Below are 26,841 nucleotides of genomic sequence, written 5' to 3'. Positions count from 1 at the left end.
ACTGCCCAGTAGCCCGAATCTTTTGGGATGAAATTTTCACCATGATATCTACACTTAGCACTATCACTCTACGACCCGACAACCGCCCTACTCAATCAATGCCCCCCTGGCATCTCCAATTCGCAATTCAAGCTCCTTATGCAAGTTACGACGGCAGCTAAGCAGGTTATAGCGAAATCCTGGAAATCCCCCACCCCAAGTATCGCGGCCGTCAAAACCAGAATAAGCCATGATACATGCAAAGGTGGAAGCCACAATTCTTGACACGATCCCTAAATTCTTGCGCATATGGAGCCCCTGGGTAGAGCAATTCCTCCCGCCTAACTTTGACAAATCACTCCTTCTCCCTTGATTTGTGTACTGTACACCAAGGGTATTGTCAATAGCCCTTCGTACGCAGCACCTAGGGGCTGTTGTAAACTTGATGAATGCTCATGGAGTCATCGTTGTTGTTCCTCTTCCCATTCCCCCCCTTCCACCCCTGTCTGACCCCCCTCCAAACTTCCCCCTATTTCTTTAATGCCCTTGCGAGACACTACTCTGATTGGCTGAAACAATAACGTCATTTGCTATCAACTCTTAACTACCTGTTTCCGTCAGAAATGTATAGACATTTCTACTGTGACCTTCATTCATTTTTTATGTCCTACTGCCACTTCAATGTCCAGTGTACATTAGTAATGTCTAATTGTTTGTGTCATTCTGGTTTATTGTTAATAAAATTGTTTGAACAAAAAAATAATGCCTTGGTTTATGAAATTTTTTATGAATTTTCTTCGCAATACGAAGTGTATGTCGGTGCCGATTTTTAAATGCAATTGCCGGCTTTTTTTCTTCACTATAGCTGACAGAATTATCTGTCACTTTCCCTGGAGCTAAAGGATACTTTGTTTCTTTTAACTCCGGGAAATAAACTAAAAGGAAACTTACTTTCTTTTGGCTGGGGGGAAAGTTACAGCCGATTCTCTGAGCTATAGTGAAGAAAAAAAAAAAGTAGGTAATTACATTTAAAAACCGTCACTTTTTTCTGACCTCCGGGAACAGATTAATTGGTTTTCAATGCATTACTATGGGGAAACGCGTTTCGGTTTACGAATTTCTCACAATACGAAATGTCTCGGAGAACATATTAAATTCGTAAACCAAGGTACATCTGTATATTAAGCTTAAAATGAACCCTGGAAAACATAGTGCAGTCTTCTGCAGGAGTCTAAACCTGCTGAGACTACATGCTCACTTCATGCTCGCCCCTCCTATCTGTTAGCAATCTGTGATGTGAATTTTTTGCAAAAAAACTGCTTGTGCAAAACCCAAAAGAAAGAAAAACTAATTTTGTGAAGCAAACCTAAAAAAGTGTTTCATACTCATAATGAACTCTGTTCTACCTACAATAGTAACAACTGTGATAATCACTTGTACAGTATAATAGTATACTATAAATGATACAGTGAGTGTTTCAATATTCCCAAAGGAATGCAAAATAAAAAAACGTAACAAGAAATGTCTAAATAGACCTATTAAAAATAAAGTGCATCAGCGCAGTCCCATAGTCCAAATGTAGTGTCAATATAAATTTGTCACAAACAAAACTTACAACCCCTCCCCGGTAGTGCTCTCTGTTTTGTTAAAAAGACCTGTGGCCTCTGGTAGTTTCCATTTAGACACTAGCATATTAATAGGCTGCAAATGTGCCTATTAGTATCAACAGGCTATTGGAGGGACCTTTAAGGCTGATGCACAACAAGGGGTCTGGGTGCCTCATGACATCTGCTGTGCTCCAGACCTCTAATCAGGTTTAGGGCACAGTGAGTTGCACACTGAATGACAGCAACTCTAGCCACTTAGCATTGACTTAGCACTGACAGACAGTGATCGCATCAATCTACCACTAAGCCAAAGAGCTGCATCATTCACTCTTGATGTCCATCTCCTGCTGTAGAGTGCTCCTTAGGAGCTCTCAGGAAAAGAGCACTGTAAACAATGCTTAGTTGCCAACATTTCCAAGGACACCTTTTTTAGCTGTGCATCCAGCAAGTCATTGTAGATGGAGAATGTACTTTAAATAGGAATGAATGGATGTGGCTTTCCAAGAGGTATATAGTTAACCTAATGGCAAAATTAAATTAAGGATATATAAGAGAGCTGTAGTTATGGGGCTAAGAAAATACAAAAGGAAACAAAAAAAAAAGGATGCAGTGCAGGGTAGTAAGACAGTGCAGCACTATGGAGTGTGTGGTATGTATTGGCAGGGAGGACAGTGAGCAGCATGTAGTGACAGGGAGGCCAGTGAGCAGCATGTAGTGGCAGAGCGGTCATTGAGCAGCATGTAGTGGCAGAGCGGTCAGTGAGCAGCATGTAGTGGCAGGGCGGTCAGTGAGCAGCATGTAGTGGCAGGGCGGTCAGTGAGCAGCATGTAGTGGCAGGGCAGTCAGTGAGCAGCATGTAGTGGCAGGGAGGCCAGTGAGCAGCATGTAGTGGCAGGGAGGCCAGTGAGCAGCATGTAGTGGCAGGGCAGTCAGTGAGCAGCATGTAGTGGCAGGGCGGTCAGTGAGCAGCATGTAGTGGCAGGACGATCACCTAAAAGTATGTACTGGCAAGCTAGGGCAGTATGTAGTGGAAGGGCAGTCAGTGAGTAGTATGTAGTGCTGGGACAGTGAACAGTATGTAGTGGCAGGGCAGCAAGTGAACAGTATATAGAGGCAGGGCAGTAAATGAGCAGTATGTAGTGGTAGGACAGTGAACAGTATATAGTGGCAGGGCAGTCAGTGAGCAGTATGTGGCAGGGTAGCAAGTGAACAGTATATAGAGGCTGGGCAGTATGTAGAGGCAGGGTAGTAAGTAGTATGTAATGGCAAAGCAGTTAGTGAGCAATATGTAGTGGCAGAGCAGTCAGTGAGCAGCATGTAGTGGTAGCTCAGTCAGTGAGCGCAGTCAGTTACCACATGGCTGAGGCTATGGAAGACTCCCTATGAGGCTTCCTTCTGGCTCCTCCAACAAAAGCTGCAGGATCAGTCGTAATGAAGCAGCCATCTGTGGAAGGAGTGGAACAGCCATATCCCGGGTCCAACCCACTACCATCAGCTTCCATGGGAAATTTGCAACCTAACTCAGACGACAGTGGAGAGATAAAGCAGCCCCCAACTGGGCCCCCATGCTGATGTGACCGGTGCCCCCGTTGTTCCTCCAACCAGACTGAAGACACCCTAAAACAGGAAGTGTGTTACTGGCTGGATCACCAGGTGAAAGGAATTAAAAGGCTAAAAAAACAAAAAATAAACAAAAAACAAATGCAGCACCCAAATGCTTGAGAAAGCAGTGAGACAAGCACATACCTGTACCTAGGAAATGTTACAAAGAAACATTTGAGTTTCCTGTTTGCTGTGGATCATAGCTGTACATTTAATTAAGATTAATGGAGTGCATATTTCATAACGCACTGGTATTTAAACCTGCCCAACAGACGATATTTTAGCTAGACATGTCATTGTGTAAACTGGTTGTGGAGCTTGAAGAAGAGGCAGAGTGTAAGGGCTCATGAACACTGCAGCTGATAAACTCATGTTCAGGAGCTTTTCTGCATTTTTTTTTAGCAGCCCCTGAACTCTCCCTAATGTTTTCCTATGTGTCCATGTACACATAGTCATTTACAGTCAGTTGAGTTTACAGTCGTTTTTTTGAACGCACCAAACTTGTGTTCAGGAGTAGATTTTACCGGCGTTTCAAACGCCAAACGCTTGTAAACATGGTTAACCGCATTTATAAGCATTTGCGTTTAGAAGCTTTTTTTAACTGTTCCATGTCCAGAGCCTTTTTACATCATCATAAATGCATGCAAAGCGTTTTCCAGGTACTTAAATGGATCTAGTACACCAGTGCAGTCAGTTCCAGGTTTCGCATGAAGGAAAAAATGGTAGAACGTGCTGAATTATGCTCATGATGGGATCCATAGTGAATACAACCAGAAAAGACAGGTAATCTCAACACATACAGCTCTCTCTGCTTCTACTCTCTCTATTTCTCTCAAAATGTCTGAAATAGTAAATTTTTTACTGTTTTTCAGTGCATTCTGGGCACTTGGGAAGGTCTCCTGAGGTTATCTTTTAAAAACGCTTCTAAACACAAACGCTCAGAAACACGGTATGTAAACGCGGCTAAACTGACGTTTTTAACCTATGTTTTCCAGCAGTCAGTTTCCATTGTTCAGAAGAGTTTTCCAAACGCCCCGTGTAAAGGAGCCTTAAGTGAGGCAGCGTGTAAGTTGGTAAGAAACTCTGAAAAGAGAAATCGGAAGCAGAATGAGGGCTGGGAAGTGACTAAGGGTTGGGAACAGACTGGTAGAGAGACAACCGGTTGTAGACAAGGGGGGCATAAAGGAAGCAACTGTGGAAAGTGGCCATGTTATAAAGAGAATACTGACAGCTGAACATGGAACATTGCGAATGTCAGAAAAGGTACAGTAGTTGCTGAGTAAGGAGAAGCATAAATGTATCAAGTATTGTGTAAGAGAGAGTGAAAATGTAGACAGATGATCATGTATGGGAGAAAGAGAAAGTTGACACAAAGACTGGAATTCCCATATGCTGATCAGGGCTGAGAATGTGCTGTGAGTGGTGGAACATATTTCATCACTTAGATCTGTTCTTAGCTCCAAGTACTGAAAACTCACAGCAAATATTTTAGAATTCCCAGATAAGACAGGAATACCATTGATTACCATTATATTCATTTTAATAACACAGGATAGGAGTAAATTACAAAGTGTTTTTGCAATTACTGTATATGTTATTTTTTTTTTCCAGAACAGTTAATTTTTCAAATATTTGCGCAAAACAAAATTTCAGGATGAAAAGAGAGCAGACATAAAAATAGGAAAAAAATAGGAGCACCTCTAACAGTGCTTTATAAAAGTTTTTAAAAGAGGAAAATGTGCTTATCAATGCAGTAAAAAAATGCTGGAGCCAATAGTAAAGCAAAACAAAAAAGTTGCAAAATGTACCAGAACAAAGTTTACACTTATCTTGCAAAAAATACTTATTCAGGACTTATTTCTATGATTGTTTTTGTTTCCTGAATCTCTGTACTGTTTTAACGAATGTGTTAGAATGACCTTCTGCAATACATACACAATCCCTTGAGAATCTGGGGTATAAAGCTAAATTCTCAGCATTAGGGATAAGGTTTAGATTCACCACTTTCATAGGTCCACGGCAAATCCTACGGGAATGGAATTCACAGGCTTGGAAGATATAGAATATATTGCTAGAAGTATTGGAACGCCTGCCACGCACATGAACTTTAATGGCATCCCAGTCTTAGTCCGTAGGTTTCAATATTGAGTTGGCCCACCCTTTGCAGCTATAACAGCTTCAACTCTTCTGGGAAGGCTGTCCACAAGGTTTAGGAGTGTGTCTATGGGAATGTTTTTTTTTTAATTTAAATATTTATTAATTTTTCAAAAATAATAACAAACCCTTTCATGATATTCATAATAAATATACATAACTATTTCTTATTACTTTTCTTTTTTCCCTCTTAAAACTTCTCCCCCCTTACCCCCTCCCCCCCCAACACCCCCCACTCTGCATTCTTTCCCAGCATCTCATCCAAAGCAAGAAGAATATCCTACCCATCCACCCACTCTATATCGTCCTACATTTCACTTTTTCACGTTTACTCCAGATTTTCCCCATTTTTTTCCATTTCGCATAGTATATCTCCATATTATCTTCCTGCATGTAATAAAGCTTCTCCATCTTACTAATCCAGTTCACTCTTTCTATCCAATCCTCCTCTTTCGGTACTTCTGTTTTCCTCCAATACTTAGGGATCAGACTTTTTGCAGCATTCAAATAATACCCTAAACCTAATTACTTATATTTGCTAACTGATAGCTCTGAACATCCCTGGGTCTATCCCAATTTTTATCTCAGTTATGATCTCAATTAAGAATACAATTTTTTTCCAGAATACTTGAATTTTTGGACATTCCCACCACATGTGATAAACTGTCCCTACTTCTCCACATCCTCGCCAACACCATGGTAATTTTTCCCACTTATCTTATATTCTAAACTTGGTGTAATGTGCCATCTTATCAAACATTTATAATTTATTTCTACATCCCTCAAACTTACATTTTCGTGGACTAATCTATTTATTTTCTGCTGTTTATCGTCATCTAATACCACCCCCAAATCTCTTTCCCATTTCACTATGTGCATTGGTTTTGTGTTTGTGTCTAATTCTGTGAGAATTCTATATATTTTAGCTGTGCCGTGTTTCCCATCCCCCCGTGAATCCAACAACCTTTCAAACAAATTCCAATCTTTTTTCATTCTCAAAGGCTTTGGTAAATTTCCCCAAAAACTTTTTAATTGGTGATAACGCCACTCATCTAATCTAGTAAATATCTTTCCCTTTTCCAAATCCTTAAAGGGCTTTAATTCCCCCTCCCCCATTATATCTCTCAATTGGATATCTTCCTTTTTAAACCATCTACCGGTTATCTCCTCTTTACCTGGGGGAAAGAATTCCGTATTTCTTAGTGGCATCAATATAGAATTGAATTCCCACCTTATATATTTGTGTACTTTATCCCTTTCCCTTAATACATTTACAGTGTATATACTTCGATCCTCTTTTAATCCTCTATATTGTGCCGGTAACCATATAATTCTATTCAAATTAGTTCCACTCAGTGCATTTTCAATTTTTACCCAACTTTTCCCCTCTAAATTGAACGTCCAATCAAAAATTCTCCCTAATATTACTGCTTTTTAATATCTCTTGATATCTGGAACTCCCAGACCTCCCTTCCTTTTATCTCTACTTAATATTTCATAAGACACCCTCGGTCTTTTGTTTCTCCATATATATCTTGTTATTCTTTTTATTACCTTGAAAAACGCTTCTGAGAGTGTAATTGGGATAATTTGAAACCTATATAAGATTTTAGGTACAATTATCATTTTTACCAGATTTATACGTCCTATCCATGACGGGACTCCTCTTTCTAAAGTTTTTAATTCCTCCTTCACTTCATTTAATAATGAAATATAGTTTAGTTTATACAGGTTCTTATATGCCGCGGCGAGCCTTACTTCTAAATATTTTATATCTCTTTCTTTCCAGATGAAGTGGAATTCCTTTTGTATTTTCTCTTTTTCACTTTTTGGGATATTTATATTTAGTATCTCAGTTTTTGTTGGATTGATTTTTAAGTTTGATAATTCTCCCTATTCCTTCAGAGATTTCATTAAGTTTGGGAGTGTTATCCTGGGATTCCCCACATAAAATAGCAAGTCATCTGCAAAGGCCGCCACTTTATGCTCTATATCTCCCACCTGAATCCCCTTTATATTGCTATTCTTCCTTATTATAGACAATAAGGGCTCCAATGACATGACATACAACAAGGGGGACAAAGGGCATCCTTGTCTTGTTCCATTTGACATCCCAATGGGCTCTGTTTTTTCCCCATTTACTATAACTACTGCGGAGGGCTCCCTATACAACTTTCTAATCCATTTTTTCATTCTAACTCCAATTCCCAGGGCTTCTAAGGTGTCCATCATGAAGCCCCAATCTACTCTATCAAAGGCCTTTTCAGCATCGATCGAAAGAGCTACAGTTGGTACATCCCCTTTTCTACTTTTCTGAATAAGCATCAGGGTTCTCAGCCCATTGTCCCTCCCCTCCCTCGGACAAAACCCACCTGGTCCCCGTGTATCCATTCAGACATAAGCTCTTTCAACCTATTTGCTAGGACTTTTGCATATAACTTGGTATCTGAGTTTAACAATGAAATTGGCCTATAGCTAGAACACTGTGTAGTGTCTTTTCCTTCCTTATATAAACAACACCACATGAGCCTGTATAGATTCTCTCCTCATGTCCATCTCTCCTCCCAAAGCATTCATATACTTCTCCAGCTTGGGAACTAGTGATTCGCAAAATTTTCTATAATACCTCACCGTATAGCCATCCGGTCCCAGGCTTTTCCCCGTCTCTGTGCTTTTAAGTGCTACTTTTATTGCTCCTTGTGTAATTTCTGCTTCTAGGGATTTTAATTGATCTTCCTTTAATTTCGGTAGACCCGCATTTTTTAAATATATCCTTTTTTCTCTTTTTTTGGTTTCCATATTATTTACTGAATCATAGGGATTGATGTTATACAACTTTCTATAATAATCCATAAACGCCTTTGCAATCTCCTTATTTGAGTGGACCAGTTCTCCCTTGGAGTTTTTTATTTTTTCAATATAATTCCTATTTTTCTTTTTCCTTAAGGCTCTCATTAGATGTTTTCCAGGCCTATCTCCCCACCTATATCTCTCACTTAGCACTTTATTATAGACTCTCCATCTCTCCTCCTCCATTAAAGTCTCTAGCTCTTCTTTCTTTTTTATCATCTGCTGTCTGATTTCTTTTGCTATACTATTTTTATGAGTCTGTTCCAGATCAGATATATCTTTTAAAAGTCTACAAATTTTTTCTCTCCTCTTTTTTTTCTTGCCCCGATTGTGATCAATATACCTCTTATATATGCCTTATGAGCCTCCCATACTGTAGCTATCGACACATCCTCTGTCTCATTCTCTCTAAAAAATCTCTCAATTTCTTTCCCAATCTTCTGGACAGTATCTTTATGCTGGAGAAGTGCCTCATTCAACATCCATCCTACACCACCTGTTTTCTCCCTTCCCCACCCTATCTTTAATACTACAGGGGCGTGATCTGAGATAGTCATTGCTACTATTTCTACTTCAACCATTGATTCAATAAATCAATGTTCTATCAATATGTAATCCAACCTTGTATACGTCTCATGTGCACTTGAGAAGAATGTATAGTCTCTATCCTTCATATGCATAATTCTCCATCTGTCTACCAATTGGGACTCATGGATCACCTTCTTTAATATTCTCAGAGACCTACTCCCCTCACGCTGCACAGGAGAGGTTGTATCCTTTTTTGGGTCGATACAAAAATTTAAATCCCCGGCCAATATCAAACGACCCTTTTTAAAGTCCATTAATTCTTTTAGCACCCCTCTTAGATATATCTCCGGTTTCTTATTTGGACAATATATTTTTGCTACTATACACGCCACCTCCTGCAGTTTACCCTTCAAGAACAAATATCTCCCCTCTGGGTCCACTTTTCTATCCTCCAACTCAAACTTTATATTTTTTGAACCCTATTACCACCCCTTTTCCTCTCCTAATCGGGGAATCTGCATAGTACCATGTTGGATAATATCTTGATTTTAACTTAACCCTGGATTCTATCTCAAAATGTGTCTCTTGCAAAAAAACCACTGAAGATACTCTATGATGAAGTTCTTTAAATAACATAAGTCTCTTCCCAGGACAATTCAACCCCTTTACATTATATGTAACAACTTGTAGTTCTTCCATCCTTCTTATGTCCCTCCTATTCCCCTCCAACTCTCCTTATCTTTTCCTCTTGCTTTAGCACCCTCCTCAATCCTACAGAGTGTTAACCCTAATAATAATACTACCCCTCCCTCTCCCATCCATCCCTCCTCCTCCTCTTTTCCCTTGCTTTTGTACCTCCCTCAATCCTGCAGAGTGTTATCCCTAATACCCCTCCCATCCCCCCAACCGCCCCCTCCCCCCTTCCCATTTTTAGGCTACTAATGTACCTATTAGACATTTGTAGGTCAAGATCCCCACCTTTGATTTAATACTTGGGGTCAAACTCCACCCATGGACAGCTCCTCCTCCCTCCCACCTCCCCAATACCCTCTAACTTTTAATTAACTCTTCAAAATTTCACATGCCCCCTGAAACAGAACTCCAAGTAACATACTATAAAGAAGAAAAATGGGCAAGGAAGGGAGAGAGAGAGAGAGAGAGAGAGAGAGAGAGAGAGAGAGAGAGAGAGAGAGAGAGAGAGAGAGAGGAAGGAGAAGGGAGAGGGAGAGAGAAAAAAAAAACTCCCTCTCCCCCACCCTAATTCCTCCCTCTAGCAGACTGCCAGTCCTCTTGTCTTATCGCTCCTATTTCTCTCTCCTCCTCCTCCCATCCGGCAATCTCCATTCTTTGCAACTCAAGTTTTTCACAGAAATCTCTCAAATCTTCCGGAAATCTCAAATAAGCTGTAACTCCATCTTTCCATCCAATTAGACACACTGGAGTCCCCCATCTATTAAACACATTCTTTTTCCTCATCTGCTCTAATAGGGGTTTCAGGGATCTCCTCCACAGAGTCTCCGGTGTAAGATCTGCAAATATCTAAATATCCATTTCTCCTTATCTAATTGATGCTTTTCCTTTGAACTTCTTCCAAATCGCTTCTTTATCTCCATATTTGTTAAATTTAACAATTATGTCCCTTGGTTTTTCCTTCCCAGTGCCTTGTTGGCGTTTTCCTTTTCTCACGATATCTTCCAGATCGATCAACTCTGGGGCAGGTCTGTCCAATATGGAGTTTAAGATTTTACCTATTAATTCTTGCAGTATTTCCCCTTTAGCGTTCTCTGGGACTCCTCTTGTCCTAAGATTACTCCTCCTCTCCCAATTTTCTTGTACCTCTATCTTATATATCAATTTTTTTTGCATTTTCCCCATATTCTTTATTTTCTTTTCTAATTCCGCTATGGTTTGGGCCTGATTTTTAACTTTCTCCTCTGTTTCTTCCACTCTCACCAACACCTGCCCCAAATCATTTCGGATAGTTGCCATTTCTTGCTTTATTGTCTTCTCTAGTTCTTTAAACATCTCTGCCATTTCTTTTTTATTCGGTACTTGTAATTCGCTTTCTCTCTCTCTCATCTCCATATTTCCTATTGTTTGTTGACTGCTAACATTTAGACCCAACGATAGTCTAGGGCTGCTTTCCAGACGGATATCCCCTTCACCTCTTCCGTTTATGCCTTGGGATCTTTCTGGAGTCACTTTTCCCTGGGACGTATATTGTTTAATCGTTCCCATTTGGGACCCTTTAGGCCCACTTCCTTTACTACCTTTGTTCTTCATTGCTTCTATGGGCCTTATTCTCCTCTATACTCTCTTATAGAGATAGATATTTCACACAAAAAAGAGAAAGTCCCAATTTAGCCCAGCTGGTGACCACTCTTCCTCCTCTTTAAGTTGCTTACTTTTCTTCTCTTCCTTTTCTTTTATTTCCAAAGACCCTGGGACTCCCCCTCATCTCTCCCTCACCCCCTGCGCTCCTTCACAGCACAATGGGACATTTGGTATACAAAAGTTCCATTCAGTCTCACTCACCCACGTCTTTCGTCCCTTGCTGCAAGGCAGGTGGGGGCTTCAGGAATCCAGTTCCTCTATGCAGTTCTTTTCCTGGAGGGAGGACTCCACAAGGCTGTTTCTCCAGTTTCCATAGGGGTCTTCCAACCAAAAGCCAGTGTCCAGGTCCTCACCACTATGCTCGGTCAGCAAGCAAACCAGGGAGCAGGGTGCAGAAAGCAAAAAAGCCGGGAGCAGTAAGCCTCCCTCCTCTCTTCACGGCACGCCGACCGGCTGCCTTCCTCCGCTTCCAGTACTCCCTTGCGGCCAGACATGTGGCCACTCCTCCCGTCTCCCGGCTCTCTGAACCGCCGGACTTTAGGCAGGCCTGTCTCCTGCTCTCCTTCCTTTGATGCCCAGGGCCTCCGCTCCCTCGCAGACTCCCCCGGCACTCAGGTATGTCTCGGCACGGCTCTCATTCTCTGTTGAGGGACACTGGGGAGGCAGGTAGAGGAGCTTATCGGAGAGCTCCTACATCGAGCCCTCCGCCGCCGCCGCCATGCTCAGGCTCCTCCCCGTCTATGGGAATGTTTGACCATTCTTCCAGAAGCGCATTTGTGAGATCAGGCACTGATGTCAGATGAGAAGGCCTGGCTTGCAGTCTCCTATCTAATTTATCCCAAAGGTGTTCCATCGGGTTGAGGACAGGACTCTGTGCAGGCCAATCAAGTTCCTCCACCCCAAACTCCCTCTTCCATGTCTTTATGGACCTTGCTTTGTGCACTGGTGTGCAGTCATGTTGGAACAGGAAGGAGCAATCCCCAAACTGTTCCCACAAAGTTGGGAGCTTGAAATTGTCCAAAATGTCTTGGTATGTTGACGCCTTAAGAGTTCTCTTCACTAGAACTAAGGGGCCAAGCCAAACCCCTGAAAACAACCCCACACCATAATTCCCCCTCCACCAAACTTTACACTTGGCACAATGCAGTCAGGCAAGTACCTTTCTCCTGGCAACCACCAAACCCAGGCATGTCCTTTGGATTGACAGACAAGAGAAGCATGATTCATCACTCCAGAGAGCACGCCTCCACTGCTCTAGAGTCCAGTGCTGGAGTGCTTTACATCACTGCATTTGACGCATTGCACTTAGTACGGCTTGGATACAGCTGCTCAGCCATGGAGACCCATTCCATGAAGCTCTCTATGCACTGTTGTTGTGCTAATCTGAAGGACACACAAAGTTTGGAGGTCTTTAGCTATTGACTCATTGCAGACAGTTGGTGACTTCTGTGCACTGTCATTTTACGTGGCCTACCACTTTTTGGCAGAGTTGCTGTTGTTCCCAGTTGCTTCCACTTTGTTATAATACCACTAATAGTTGACTGTGAATATTTAGTAGCAAGGAAATTTCATGAATGGATTGCACAGATGGCAACCTATCACGGTACCACACTTAAATTCACTGACCTCCTGAGAGTGACCCATTCTTTCACAAATGTTTGTAGAAGCAGTCTGCATGCCTAAGTGCTTTATTTTATGCACCTGTGGCCATGGAAGTGATTGGAACATCTGAATCTAATGATTTGAAGGGGTGTCCCAATACTTTTGGCAATATAGTGTGAGTTCAAATACACTCTGGCAATTTTTTTTGAACCATGAGAACAGGCTTAGAAGGGCCAATACTGGGGATTTTTGGTAAGCCATCCTCCCCACTATAAAAAAAGGAGGGGGCAGCTATAATGGTAGTGTATTGAAGCTGCTGTGGGGAAAGAATATGAAAGCCAACAAACTGCATAGGGAGAGAATATGGTCAGTTAGGAAAATGTACTTTACAATGTATTTCATTGCTAGCTCTTTTGTTATTTTTTTGGTGCATTTTTTGTCTATTTTTATTTGTTTTTTTTTAAGCCAGTTGCTGTCCCATCCATAATAAATATTTTTTGTTGCAGGGATTTTCTTTCAGGGGGTGGCATTTTCAGATTTTCTTTAATTCTGGAGGGTTCATTTATATTTACTTTTATAAGTTTGTGATAGCAGCATTCACTTGCAACTAACCATCTGTCTTTACAGCAATCTTTTTATCACAACTAGATCATTTGAAAGAAAAAAAGAAATTAAATGACCAATCCAAACTATATCACTCAAATTTGCCACACCCCCTATCGCCATAATAAAAATAAAGTTAGGCATACATTGTTTAGACCTATTATCCATGATTAAAATTCTCCTGCTGGAGGCCAGTTTTACATTGCTGTATCATCTGTGGTATCTTATACTGCTGTATAATTTGCAGTCTCTTAATTCTTAACTAATTCAGCTCTGTTGACATAAGTAGTATGCCCAGAGTCTGAAGTTTAAAACAAGAACACAGCTGCTGTAGCAGCTGTAAGCTTGTATCTGTTTTCTCTTAGCGACTCTCCTCGCGCTGTGACAGCGTGTGAGGAAAGGACTGCCAATAACCGGCAAGTCTGTTTACAATGTGATCAGCTGTGATTGGACACAGATGATCACATGGTAAAGAGCCGCTGTAATTGGCCCTTTGCCGTAATCTGTGATCAGCTATATCTGAAGGACATAGTGGTTACACAGAGCGTGCCTAATACGCCCCGAGGGCATACATGGGGGAGGGTTCTACAAGTTTGTCAGTAGACATCCTCCCAGAACTGGACAACCTTGCTGTAACTGTCTTTCGGTGGTTAAAATGATAAAAAAGTTAATTTAAAAAAAAAGGTAAAAAAGAAAAAAAGCTTATATCCCTGCACACACCCACAATGAAAATATATGCATGTATATCAAAACTTTAAACTGATGCGCTGTAAAAACATTTCAAGCATCAGCTATTAATAGTTACGGGCACCATAATTTTTTTCCATTTTGAAGGCGCATGCTCCTAATGGATCAATATATTTGCTATGTATTTAATGAACACTACCTCATTAATGGGGATTAAATTGAGTGTACATGAAATTAATTTCATTCCAGTGTTTTTTTCCCAAATATATAGATTTGATAAATGGCTGTGCAAATATTTTGCAACATAAAAAATTGCAGATGTGCAGGATAAGGGAGGTAAGTGGTTAATATGCATGTCAGATCAGATAGAGCTGACATTCACTGTAGAGGGCAGAATGACAGCAGAGGGGTGAAGACATTGTTTTGGTACTAGCTAACACTGGTACTAGTTTACACTGAGTGCTGCATGCAATCAGGAAACTTTGTGTCTAATTAGTGTGTGAGAGAGGAAAGTGAAAGCTGGCTGTTTATTATTTTCCATTTGTGATGCTGGGATTGGCCACAGTGATCACATGGTACAGAGCCAATTTGATTGGTTTTGCACCCTCTGTTTGCTAATTGCACTGTCCAATGGACAGTGAATTCCCAGTACAGCTATAAGGGAAACCACATTTCTAGCACCAGAAAACCAGTACAGGATTATGCTCATATTTGTATACATTGCTCCCGTGATCATACTTCTGAGTGAACAAGCAAAAGACATGCTGTTCCAGTTCAGTGCATGTATGCAAACGTGCACGTGTGCATTCCAATTAGCGTGCACACATGGCGCCCAATGGCCTATTTGAACTGGTCTGCCATTATGAGCAGTTGCTGAATGGTCTTCAGCTTGTTCCTGTGACCTGATCCGCTGTAGCTGCTTACCTGTGTATGATCCAGCTTGCCCTTAGACTTCGCCTCTGCTCCTGCTTAAACTCTGTTCACCTGATTACCCGGACCTTGGTCTGTTTATTGGACTTGCTTTTGCCTGCCGATTTGGTCCCTCACTGCCTGGTCATTGCTGACTGCTGTATGCTACCTGTCTCCTGGTCCTGCTTTCATTTTCTGCTCTGGTGCCAAACTGCTCCTGTGTCCCACTCCTAAGACTGCGACTACCAGCTCTACTCATCTACAGAGTGGACAGCACCAGCCAGCTACTCTGGCCCTCGTGCCCCTCTTTGTCCTCACACTCTCTGAGTGTTGGGCAGGAGGTGCAAGAGAGGCCTCCATAACTTTCCAGTCTTCACCAGATACGTGATCAGTGATCGTGTATGCACTAGGGGGCAAGCAAGAACACTTAATAAAAACTGGTGTTTTAAAACATTGTCCCGCTCTTTGGAGTTGTATATACAGCAAATGAATGGATGGAAATTAATTTAATTCCAAGGCCAAATATGTGCTGCTAGAGTGTCACTGATGCTATCCTTGAAAATTGTACTATACCTTAACTGTGTATTATTATGTCCCCCATGCCCGGCTCTCCACACCCTGTTTGACAATAGTTTGCCTAATACCCTTAAAAATGGAAAGAATTTACTAACAGAATTTACTCCCCCTTTTCACATTGACTTAAAATGAGATTTGCTACTCTGTTAAGCCTAGTACACACAATGAAAATGTCAGACGAACGACTGTCCGTTTTTTTGTTTTGCATGCTAATCTCATATTAAAAATGAAAAAACCCTCAAACGACACAGTCGTGCCCTGGAGCGACTATGGCGCAAAACCAAATCCCAACAAGCCTTCACCCGCTACAAATCTGCCTTCCACACCTACACCTCCTCCCTCCACGCAGCCAAACAAGCCTACTTCCTGACCCTCATCAAGGCCCTCTCCTCCAATCCTCGCCGACTCTTCTCCACCTTCAAATCTCTACTCTCCCCACCCCCACCTCCACCCAGCACTTCATTCACTGCCCTTGAGATTGCCAATCACTTCAAAAACAAGATTGACACAATTCGCAAGGACATCGCCGCAACTCACACGCCCTCTCAACCCGTCCCCTCTCACACAGCTACCCCCTCATCCCCCCTCTCCCTCGACATAACCCGCAGGGACTTCCTCGCTGCTCAAACTCCCTCCAACCCCGTTCCCCCTCACTCAACTACCCCCTCATCACCCCTCTCCCACGGCCCCACCACTGCTCTGACCTCCACTTCCACCCCACCCTACATTCCTCATACTGAAGCCCCCCCAACACTCCGCACCTTTGACCTTACTACCATCGAGGAAGTCTCCAAGATCCTCTCTAATGCCCACCTCACCACCTGCCCCCTCGACCCTATCCCGTCACAACTCCTACAACCTCCCTCCCCCTCCATCCTACGCTTCCTTACCCACATCTTTAATCTCTCCCTCTCCTCCGGCACTTTCCCCTCATTAATTCTGTTATCATACGAGAAACATTTTTGTGCTTGTCCCTTTAGATATTTTAGCATGAACTTTTGTGATCGACTCTTGAAATCTGTGTACTAACAGTCAGATTAGCAGATGATTACTCCGAAAGCAGTATTTTTTGTCCGATATTAGGCTTTAGGGTTTGCCGAATTTCACACAGGATTCACAGAGATAACATAAAAGAAGCTCGACTTACTTTGAATCTCAAACCAAACTTTGCAGACATAAAAAGCACAGATCTGTAAAGGAAATTGTAACATATAGTCTTAAGAACTTAAAATACCACTCCCAGATAAAGTTTTATCTCAATAAAGATGATTTACTTATTTCGTATTACTCAGTTTCCAAGTTTAGGGTGATCCTGAAGAGTTTTTTCTGGCTTTGTTAAAGCTCTCATGTTCTTACATGAAATGGCAGGCTTTTTTTATAGTCAATATGTAAATGAAACATATTACCTAAACATGTCTTTGCATTTTGATATAACATTGTTATTGTTGAGCAAAGATTTCCCAGGTATTTGGAAAGGTATACAGTATATTAGCAACATAATGAATTAAAAGAATTGCAAATATTGGACAGAACAAGAGGGCAACCTTTAATCTTTGGTATGTTTCCAATTTCTTTCTTGTTTCTTTAGATAAGGGAAAATTCAATCAGAACATTGTGCAACCTCACTACTGATAAAACTTTCAGTATCTTAATACAACCCCAATTCCAAAAAGGTTGGGACAACTCTATATAAAAATAGAATGCAATGATTTGCAAATCTCATAAACCCATATTTTATTCACAATAGAAAACAGATCAACTGTGTACACTGAGAAATGTACCATTTAAGAAAAAAAACAGAGTTCATATTATTATCTATTATTATACAGTATTTATAAAGCGCCAATAGTTCGCTCAGCGCTGTACATTACAAACGGGGACAGAACATGTGACAGAACAATAACAATACAATGCAAAACATGAGGGGATTGAGGGCCCTGCTCTTTCAAGCTTACAATCTAGGAGGGAGGGGATGGTGGCACAGGAGGAGATAGCTGTGGGGGATGGAGTGGTAGGAAGAGTGGAGGAGGTCGGCAAGTTAGCAGGGGGTGGGGTAGGCTTCCCTGAAGAGATGGGTTTTCAGGGTGCGCCTAAAGGAGAGGAGAGTAGGTGATAATCTGATGGTTTGGGGCAGGGAGCTCAAGAGGATGGGTGACACCCTGGAGAAGTCCTGGAGGCGGGCATGGGAGGAGGAGACCAGGGAACTAGAGAGAAGGAGGTCTTGTGAGGAGCGGAGTGTGCGTGCTGGGTGGTACTTGGATATTAGGTCAGTGATGTTGTTCGGGGCAGTATGGTGGATTAGGATTTTGAATTTGATCCGTTGCGCAATCGGAAGCCAGTGGAGGGATTGGCAGAGGGGGGTGGCGGAAATGGAGCGGTTGGAAAGGTGAATGAGTCTGGCAGCCGTATTCAGGATCGACTGAAGCGGGGATAGCCAGCGGCGAGGCAGGCAGTGAGGAGGGAGTTGCAGTAGTCGAGTCGTGATATGATGAGGGAGTGGATGAGCTGTTTAGTGGTTTCTGGGGTTAGGAACGTGTGTATTTTGGCGATGTTGCGGAGGTGGAGTCTGCACGAATTTTTTTAAAATTGGACTTGGGGCTGGAAGAATAGGTTGGAGTCCAGAATGACACCAAGTACTCTGGCCTGCGGGGCGGGTTTGATGGTGGCGTTGTTGGATGTGATAGGGATGTCAATGGGGGGTGGTGTCCGGGCTGGGGGGAAGACAAGAAACTCAGTTTTGGAGAGGTTCAGTTTAAGGAAGTGGAGCGACATCCATTCTGATATGTCGCTCAGTAGGTGTGTGATTCGGGCGGAGACTGAGGTGGTGAGGTGGTGGGTTGAGAGATAGATTTGTGTGTCATCAGCATATAGGTGGTAGTTGAAGCCGTGAGAGTGTATGAGTTGGCCAAGGGAGGAAGTGTAGATGGAGAAGAGAAGGGGCCCGAGGACGGAGCCTTGAGGGACCCAAACAGAGAGGGGGAGTGAGGGGGAGGTGGTAGCATTATAGGTAACGCTGAAAGAGCATTGTGACAGGTAGGATGAGAGCCAGGAGAGAGCAGAATCTCTTGAGGCCGAGGGAGTGTACACACTATATGTGTGCAACTGTTTATTAGCTGCCTCAATACTGCCGCATGTATACCTACGGCTTTGTATTGAGGTGGTTATGCCACGTTTAGCGTTTTTAGGCCAAAATGTTCCTATCCAGAATGCAATTCTGCTCCATTCAGGAGAGGGACATTCTACTGCCCCTAAACTCTGCAGCTCCTAAACTCTGGTAAAAGCATATGTGTACAAGGACACAGGCTTTTATTGAGTTAAGTTCAGGGGCTTTGGCAAAAAGAACGGCAAAAGTTTCTAAACTCACGTTTAGGAGCAGCAGTGTACATGAGGCCTTGCAGGCAGTGGAAGAGGTTTCCCCTCTCCCATCACCACCTTTCAAGGGCTTTCCTGTCCCACCAAGCAGCCCAGGAACCAATGTCTCCCATGCTCTCCACTTCAGTTATTCAAGCACAGATAGGGCTCAATTAGCTGCTTCACCAGCTACTGTAGCAGTGCACCTGGAAACAATGTAATACATATGACTTTCAGGTTAATTAGCAGCAGGGGAGATTGGAGAATGAATGTTCCCAGAGCTCCTCCTAAGTCAGGGACCTCTTTAAAGATTCCAACAACTTCAGGTTTTCCCTCTGGACAGATAAGCTATTCAAACTTTCGCTTCCTAATCTACTCTCCTAAACCTGTAGGGGGCCTAATTCTACTGCACCATTTACTTCTTCCGTGTCTGTGAAGCCATTACCCATCTCATTACATTGTCAGGGTTACCAGCAACCATATCAACTTGACCATCAGGTCTACCATTATTTTTGTTGTCCCCCATGGTAACCAAACCATCAAAAATCACCAATGCATTACCCTTATCATTGTCATAAATAACAAAAAAAATCTGGCTTTTCCACCAAATCCAGCTCATTTGTTATGGCAATATCAATTACCACGTCATTAGGCCCTTTGCGGAACATGGACAGGATCTTTGCTGTGTGCTCATCCATACTTGGTGCTTCCATCTCAGGAGTAGCAAGTGCTTTTTGAGTATGTTGTCTCTCCTCTGCTGCACTTTTACTGGCCAACTCCCCCAGGTCGCATACAACACTGTCTCCAAGGAGGTTTCCCTTGGGCCCAAGACTCTCATGTAGGCACAAATTGACTGTTGACCCTGGGACCAGAGTTCTGGAGCATGAGAGTGGAGGGACAGAAGTTTACGCTAGGGCAAAAAATTAGAAAATTTGGAAAGATTGGAATTTGGAAGCAAGCATCCCTAATGTCTACAGAGGCCCCACAATCCCTCATAATGCTGGAGGCAATGACTAATTCCATATGAAACTGTTGAACTCATAGGGAGAAGTTCAAAGTTTTCAGATCTAGAATAGTCCTAATGACTCTATTTGCCTTGGTTACTGTAAACAGTTTACAGTAGAAATCCTGACAACGTTCCTTATTCGGAACTGATCCCCTAAGAGAGGAGCTGCTGAATTGCAGCAAGAAATCCTGCCCATTTTTGCAGGTAAAGAGGAAAATTTGTGATCATGACGTGGGGAGGAGGCAGAATCTGAATCTCCAGTTTGTAGATCCTGGAAATTATCACCTTGACCCAAACTTTTGAGATTTCTTAGAAAGGTCAAAAATGCCGACAGGCGTTTTCCCACTCTGAGTGGGGAGTCCCCTCAGTGGGAAGAGGGCTTGGAGCAAGATTTTGCTGTCTCAGATGTCCATGTGTTCAGTCCAAAATTTGTTTCAGACTTGGTTGCCTGATGGGGACGAAAGGAATTTTTCCTATTCTCGGGTGTTTTCTTTTTCTTACCCCCACGATCTCCTTAATCACTTGACTACTAGGCACTCTTACCCCCTTCCTGCCCAGGCTAATTTGCAGCTTTCAGTGTTTTCGCACTTAGAATGACAATTGTTAAGCAACACTGTACCCATATGAAATTTCGATAATTTTTTTTCACACAAATAGAGCTTTCTTTTGGTGGTATTTAATCACCACTAGGTTTTTTTATTTTTTGCACTATAAACGAAAAAAGGCCAAATATTTTGAAAAAGTTTTTCTTTCCTTCTATTATAAAATTTTGCAAACAGGTAATTTTTCTCCTTCACTGATGTGCGTTGATGAGGCTGCACCGGTGGGTATTGAAGAGGAGGCACTAATGAGGCTACACTGATAGGTGGCATTGATGGGCACCGATAGGTGGCACTGACTGATGGCACTGATAGGCGGCACTGACTGGTGGCAATGTGGGGCACAGATTGGCAGCATTGTTGGGCACTGATGAGCAGCACTTATGGGCAATTTTGGAGCTGCACTGATAGTCAGGGCACTGATCAGTGTAGATGTCTCCTTTGACAGTTGCCGGTTATTGTCAGTACTTTCCTCACACTGTGACAGCTTGAGGAAAGTACTGCCGAAAAACCGGCAAGTGTATTTACATGGTGATCAGCTGTGATTGGACACAGCTGATCATGTGGTAAAAGGCCGCTGTGATTGGCCTTTTACCATGTCATGTGATCAGCTGTGTCCAAAAGACACAGAAATCACAGAAAGTGCCAGGTGCACACTTCTGGGGATGCGCGGGGAGCACATTCTGGGAGGACGTCATATGATGCCCTCCCAGAACTGGATGACAGCGCTGTAGCAGTCATTCAACAATAGCGCGGGTCAAGAAGTGGTTAATGTACTGGTTTAAGGAGGGACCAAACAGGCATGTCACAAGTTAGCCTGCAGCCTCTTGTTTATTTAGTCTTACCTCTTTGCGGTTCTTGTTTCCTTCACATGTGTGTTTTTCTGTGCTCACCTGTGGGCATCGTCTGCTATTCCCTGTGTTTTATGTCCTTCCCTTTCACACTTCCTGGCCCGCCTCCTAGCTGGCTTGTCTATTTAAGACATGCTCAGTCTGTCTCACTTTGCCTGAGCAACGTGTTGTTGTCGGAGCTCCCTTGTGTTCTACTGAGAATCCTTTATAGTTTGTGTACCGACCCCGGCTTCATTCCTGACATTGCTAGTTTTCCCCCTGTCCTGACCTCGGTTTGCCAACTGGATCTCCTGTGTCTACTCCCCTTGTACCCAGCTCCCGCTAGTGGTCTCCTCTACCTCAGCTGGGTGTACCTGGGGGCCGCGACCTGGTTCCAGCCTGCTCCAAGTCCATCCCCACCATCAGGGGCCCTGGTGAACAAGCAGGCTGGGGCTTAGACTACGCACCCTGGGGAACCCCAAGTTGTAGATCAAAGAGCTCACCACCACAGGTGCTGACAAGGCATTATCCCTTGAAAGACAGACGCTGAAGAACCTTTACTTGCATGAGAGTTCCCCTGATCAGCATTTGCCAAAAAGGATCCTCTGTATATTGAGTATCTACTAAGTCATTCACAGAGTAAAGTAAGGCTCAGGTAAACCGTTCCAGGTCATGGAAAATGGAGTAATCTACAAGCTTTAACCAGTGCTATGCTGAACACTAATAGAAGTCACAAGACTGCTCTAACTGCTGATGAGAAAAGGTACTTGGGCAGTTTATAATTACTAAAATAATTGCATTTTCATGTTCTCTGTATGGTAGGAGACCAGATAGAGTGAATGCAGGGTCCTGGGTTTAGTAACACGTCATATACCAAAAGGTCCTATGCGTTGTGCTGTACAATTAAGCAAATGTATTAATGGAAGATGTTATATGGGTTTAAAGTGATTCGAAAGGTTTAATTTTTTGAAGAAAAAATAAAAAAAAATGTCTACACTTACCTGCTGTGTGCAGTGGTTTTGCAAAGAGCAGCCTGGATCCTCCTCTTCTCGGGTCCCCTGCAGGTTCTCCTGGCGGGTGCCCCACAGCAAGCAGCTTGGTATGGAGGCACCCGCATTCACACACGGCGTCATGGCTAGGTCCCGCCCCCTCTCTCTTTTCATTGGTTCACTGGCCGTGATTGACAGCAGTGGGAAACAATGGCTCTCGCTTCGGTCCCAGCCAATGAGGAGTCCCAGGATAGCCAAGATTGAGAGGGGGCTTAAGTGAGTATTAGTGGGGGCTGGGGGAGCTGCTGGACAGAGAAGGTTTTTTACCTTCATGCATAGAATGCATGAAGGTAAAAAACCTTGAGCCTTTACAACCGCTTTAAAGTGAGATGTAATTTTTATTGCTAGTTCAATACTACTTTAAGCTTGAAAACACATGACAGCAATCTTCCCTTCCCCCAAGCTATACCTGTGTGTAGGAGAACAGGAAGTAAAGTGCATTCATAAACTGTGCACCTTCAAACTACTTTCATTTGTCTGAGAAGTCAACAAAGCATCTCGATGGACTTGTCATTGTTTGTAATGATATCTCTGCTGCCTGCAGTCTTTGGAGTTAAACACCAATGTAAGACCAACCAATCACGTATGTATTGTATATTGACACACAATCTATGAAAAGAAAAAATAGCTTACAACTATATTTATTTTTTTAAAATAATTTTATTAGGAAAATTAAGGCAGATCAACATACATGCAAATACTGATGACAGTCCGAACATAGAAACAATAAGTAGCATCCTGTTTCGCAGACGGGCAGTGGGTTCAATTTGTAATACAAATCGAGGTTAGGTATATCTTTGTATCAAGGGTATATAGCAGACCAGCAAATACATAGAATGTAATAGATAACTCATTATAGGTATATGAATTACTAACCTAGCTACTTGTATGCCCTTATGTTGAGGGAATGGGAAATGTTAGAAAAGAATAGTACAGGATGATGTGTTCGTTAGGAGTTGTGTGCCCAGTTCAGGAGCATGTGATCCACGAGAAAGTAGGACAACTATATTTATAAATATGCAGACTTAAATTCCTGGATTTGTTTATTATATTTCAATTGCCAGTTAATACAAAATAAGATACTATATATATGAAGCTTTACTCTTGAAAATATAAAGTATGTAAGGACAGATGTTATATCATTGCCAAAGACATAAATTTGGCAAAGAATATTGTTTAAAAGAGGAATAGTGAGAAGAACGTAAAATATAGTAGGATTGTTGTTAGGTTGTTGGCTGTGCTGTTCACACACAACTGGTTACACTTGTGTAATAAAAACTGGTGGTCAGTAAGATTCCAAAAATTAGCACTGTGACTGCAAGAGTGATCTATATGTGAAATAACATTCTTTGTATTTTGATACAATTGCTTATTTGAACCTCCCAAGACATTAGTCCATTATGACATAATGGGGTTTATTTACTAAAGCTGGAGAGTCCAAAATCAGACTCCCTTCTGCATAGAAACCAATCAGCTTCTAACCTCAGCTTGTTCAATGAAGCTTTGGCAATGAAACCTGGAAGCTGATTGGTTTCTATGCAGAAGGGAGTCTGATTTTGGACTCTCCAGCTTTAGTAAATAAACCCCAATAGGTCTGATACACTGCAGATAGCCAAGTCAGGCATTGCGTTTGAAAATTTCTTGCAGTTGATTGCTTTTTAGTGACAGACATGCAAATCCTATATAGCATGCACATGTGAAAGTTACTTAAGAAATGCAGTTTTCTTTTACGTTTAAAGTGGACCAGAGAGTTTTCTTTTGCTAACTTTAACTATGAATGAGTGTTGCAATCGAGGAAGTATCATCCCATAAATCCTTCTACTGTCATTTAACATTGCTAGCTAAGCTTAAAAACATAATTCATGTAAACAGTGGTTAAATGAAAACAATTGGATTGGATGGGTTAGAACTTCTGCCAAATATATGTCCTACACACCAATCAAAGAATTAAAATACGTTGAACAGCAGCCATGCCCTTGTTCTAAAGTTAATCTGAATCTGTTGCTGCAGTTTGTAGAAGTGATTTGGGAGGCTGTAAAGTTGCCCAAACACTACTAGAGCTGTCAAAAGTGATAATCACCCCTCTCTGTCCCCAAGCTACTTGGGCTCAGTGCAGGAGGCGGCGTCTAAAAAAAGTCTTAAAAATATTGTAAACAAAATAAAAATTATTAAGCACCCTTCCCACCCAAATATATAAGCATATGTGTGCCTAGGTCACATGATGTACATGCCGATTGAAACATATTGGGTATGTGTATGAGTGAGAGTAATTATAGCACAATTTATGAGTAACTGCAAATTAATGAACTGTAAGGCTCCACGTACACCACAGCTGATAAACTCACGTTTAGGAGATTTTCTGCGTTTTTTTTCAGCAGCCCCTGAACTCTCCACAATGTTTTCTAGGTGTCCATGCACACTATGTCATTTACAGGTTTACAGGCAGTTGAGTTTACAGTCATTTTTTTGAGCGCACCAAACTTGCGTTCAGGAGTAGATTTTATCAGCGTTTCAAACACCAAACACTTGTAAACACGTGTAAATGCGGCTAACCGCGTTTATAAGAGTTTGGAAATTATTTTTAACTCTTCCATTTCTAGATGCTGTCCAGAGCCTTTTTTTCATCATGAAAAATGCATGCAAAGCATTTTCCCGGTACTCAGATGGACCTGATACACCATACTTTGAGGTTTCGCATGAAAGAAAATATATGTTAGACACTGCTGCAACAATTTCTGCACAGAAAACACCACAAAAAAAAAAAAAGGACAGCGAATCTCAATACTGCTCTCTCTGCCTTTGCTCTCTATATTTCTCTCAAAATATCTGAAATAGTTAATTTTTTACTGTTTTTCAGTGCATTCTGGGCATTTTGGAAGGTCTCCTGAGATTATCTTTAAAAAAACGCTTCTAAACGCAAACACTCAGAAACGCACATAAACACAGTATGCAAACATGGCAGACGTTTTTTAACATACGTTTTCTAGCAGTCAGTTTCCATCGTTCAGAAGTGTTTTCCAAACGTCCCGTATATATGGAGCCTAAATGTTTTTAATGCATTGTCAATGGACAATTTTGTGTTTTGCCCCTTTTTCTCAGAAGCAAGCAATTTTGAAGCTTGATATATCGGATATATATTTGTCACAATCTCATCTTTTATATTTTAAAAAATGGAGATCATATTGTATTTGTGTATTTTTACTTTACATGGCCTCTGCTTTCAGAAAACGTGAATATTCCAAATCCAAAAATGTGTATTTTAGCATGTGCATGAAAAATGGAAAAATTAACCAACAAAAGTTAAAAGGAGTTAAATGCAATCTTTGCCATAGTTGAGGATAATTTTAGAAGTTGTCCGATACTTGTCACCTGGACAGGGAATGCAGGGGAAATCCCCATCATTGAGACATTTACAGAAAGGAGAAAAAAAAAAAAAAAAAAAGGAGGATTATAAACCCTCCTAACTTTACTGGAAAAAATATTTCTATTGCTCTGAATCCCATTTGTGGAAATTTACTGCCATTTTCTGTTCTGGCATGCATTAAAACGTCAGAAAATGTATCTATTTTCTCTTTACCCGTAATATTTTTTAATATAATCTATTTTTGTTATTTTCATAAAATAATTAACAGAAAATTTGAGACATGGTTACACAATGATTATCAAATCATCATAGTGAGTCATTCATAGCTTACAGTTATATTATACAAGCACTCTTCATAATGGCATAAGTGAAAGCAGAATAGAAAAACTAAAATATTTATTCAGATTCTACTAATGCTTATCCATTTGAATGAATGTTATTATTAACGCACCTGTGATGTATGTAAGAATGACAATCGATGTAGCAAAGATAAGAATAAAGGAACGTAAACCTAATAAAGAGCCAGACCAGACTTCAATCATTACCATAAACAGCATTATATCTTGTAGAGTGTCAGGGCAGGGGCCGAGGAACGGACAGGCAGGCCTAACAATGTAACGCACTGGCTGACGACAACCACCACCCACAGACCGAAGTCCCTCAGGGCGCGGAGTCTAAGTCCCAGGCTGCCCTTCACCAGGGCCCCTGATGGTGGGGATGGACTTGACGCAGCCAGGAACCAGGTCGCGGCCCCCGAGACACCTCAGCTGCGGTAATGGCCGCCGCCAATGGTGTGTAGCTGGTGGAAGAGACAAAAGAGTAGTCAGACAAGGCGGGTCAACAACAACAGGACAAAACAGTACAGGACAGCAGACGAAAATAACAGGTCATGAGCCGGGTTCAGCAACAGAGGGTCAGATCAAGGGAGAATACAAAGAATAGTCAAGTAACAAGCCGAATCAGATACCAGGAGAGTCACGAGCGTCAGAACAGAGTAATAGCAACAACAAGACACAAGTGCAAAGAGCATGTGCGGGCCACAGGCTTATATGTCATTAGCCACACCCCTCTGGAGGATGGACCACAGAGATCTGAAGGCATAAAAGGATTCCCATCATGCACAGCAGAATCCAAGATGGACGCCAGCACATGGAGTAACATAACCTCAGGGAAAAGGTAGGACCTTGACATAGCCATAATATGTCTGTTTC

At 42.0% G+C, this 26,841-nt stretch overlaps 2 protein-coding genes across 5 annotated transcripts in view; one reads left to right on the top strand and one right to left on the bottom strand.

Moving 5' to 3' along the window:
- Positions 1–26,841, bottom strand: part of RASSF4 (Ras association domain family member 4) — a 418,821-nt gene that overhangs the window by 300,277 nt on the left and 91,703 nt on the right. The gene's annotated exons all lie outside the window — the stretch shown is intronic.
- LOC149460149 (C-X-C motif chemokine 11-1-like) overlaps positions 22,729–26,841 on the top strand; it is a 28,678-nt gene continuing 24,565 nt past the window's right edge. The window contains exon 1 of the mRNA XM_089680064.1: positions 22,729–22,849. Coding sequence (XP_089536190.1) covers positions 22,768–22,849 — 82 coding nt within the window. The 5' untranslated portion in view covers positions 22,729–22,767. The remainder of the gene's footprint in view (positions 22,850–26,841) is intronic.

The sequence above is a fragment of the Staurois parvus genome, unplaced genomic scaffold (assembly GCF_062004578.1).
Source record: "Staurois parvus isolate SC_StPar_1 unplaced genomic scaffold, SC_StPar_1.0 ptg000234l, whole genome shotgun sequence".
Lineage (NCBI taxonomy): Eukaryota > Metazoa > Chordata > Amphibia > Anura > Ranidae > Staurois > Staurois parvus.
This window is presented reverse-complemented; position numbering and strand designations above follow the sequence as displayed.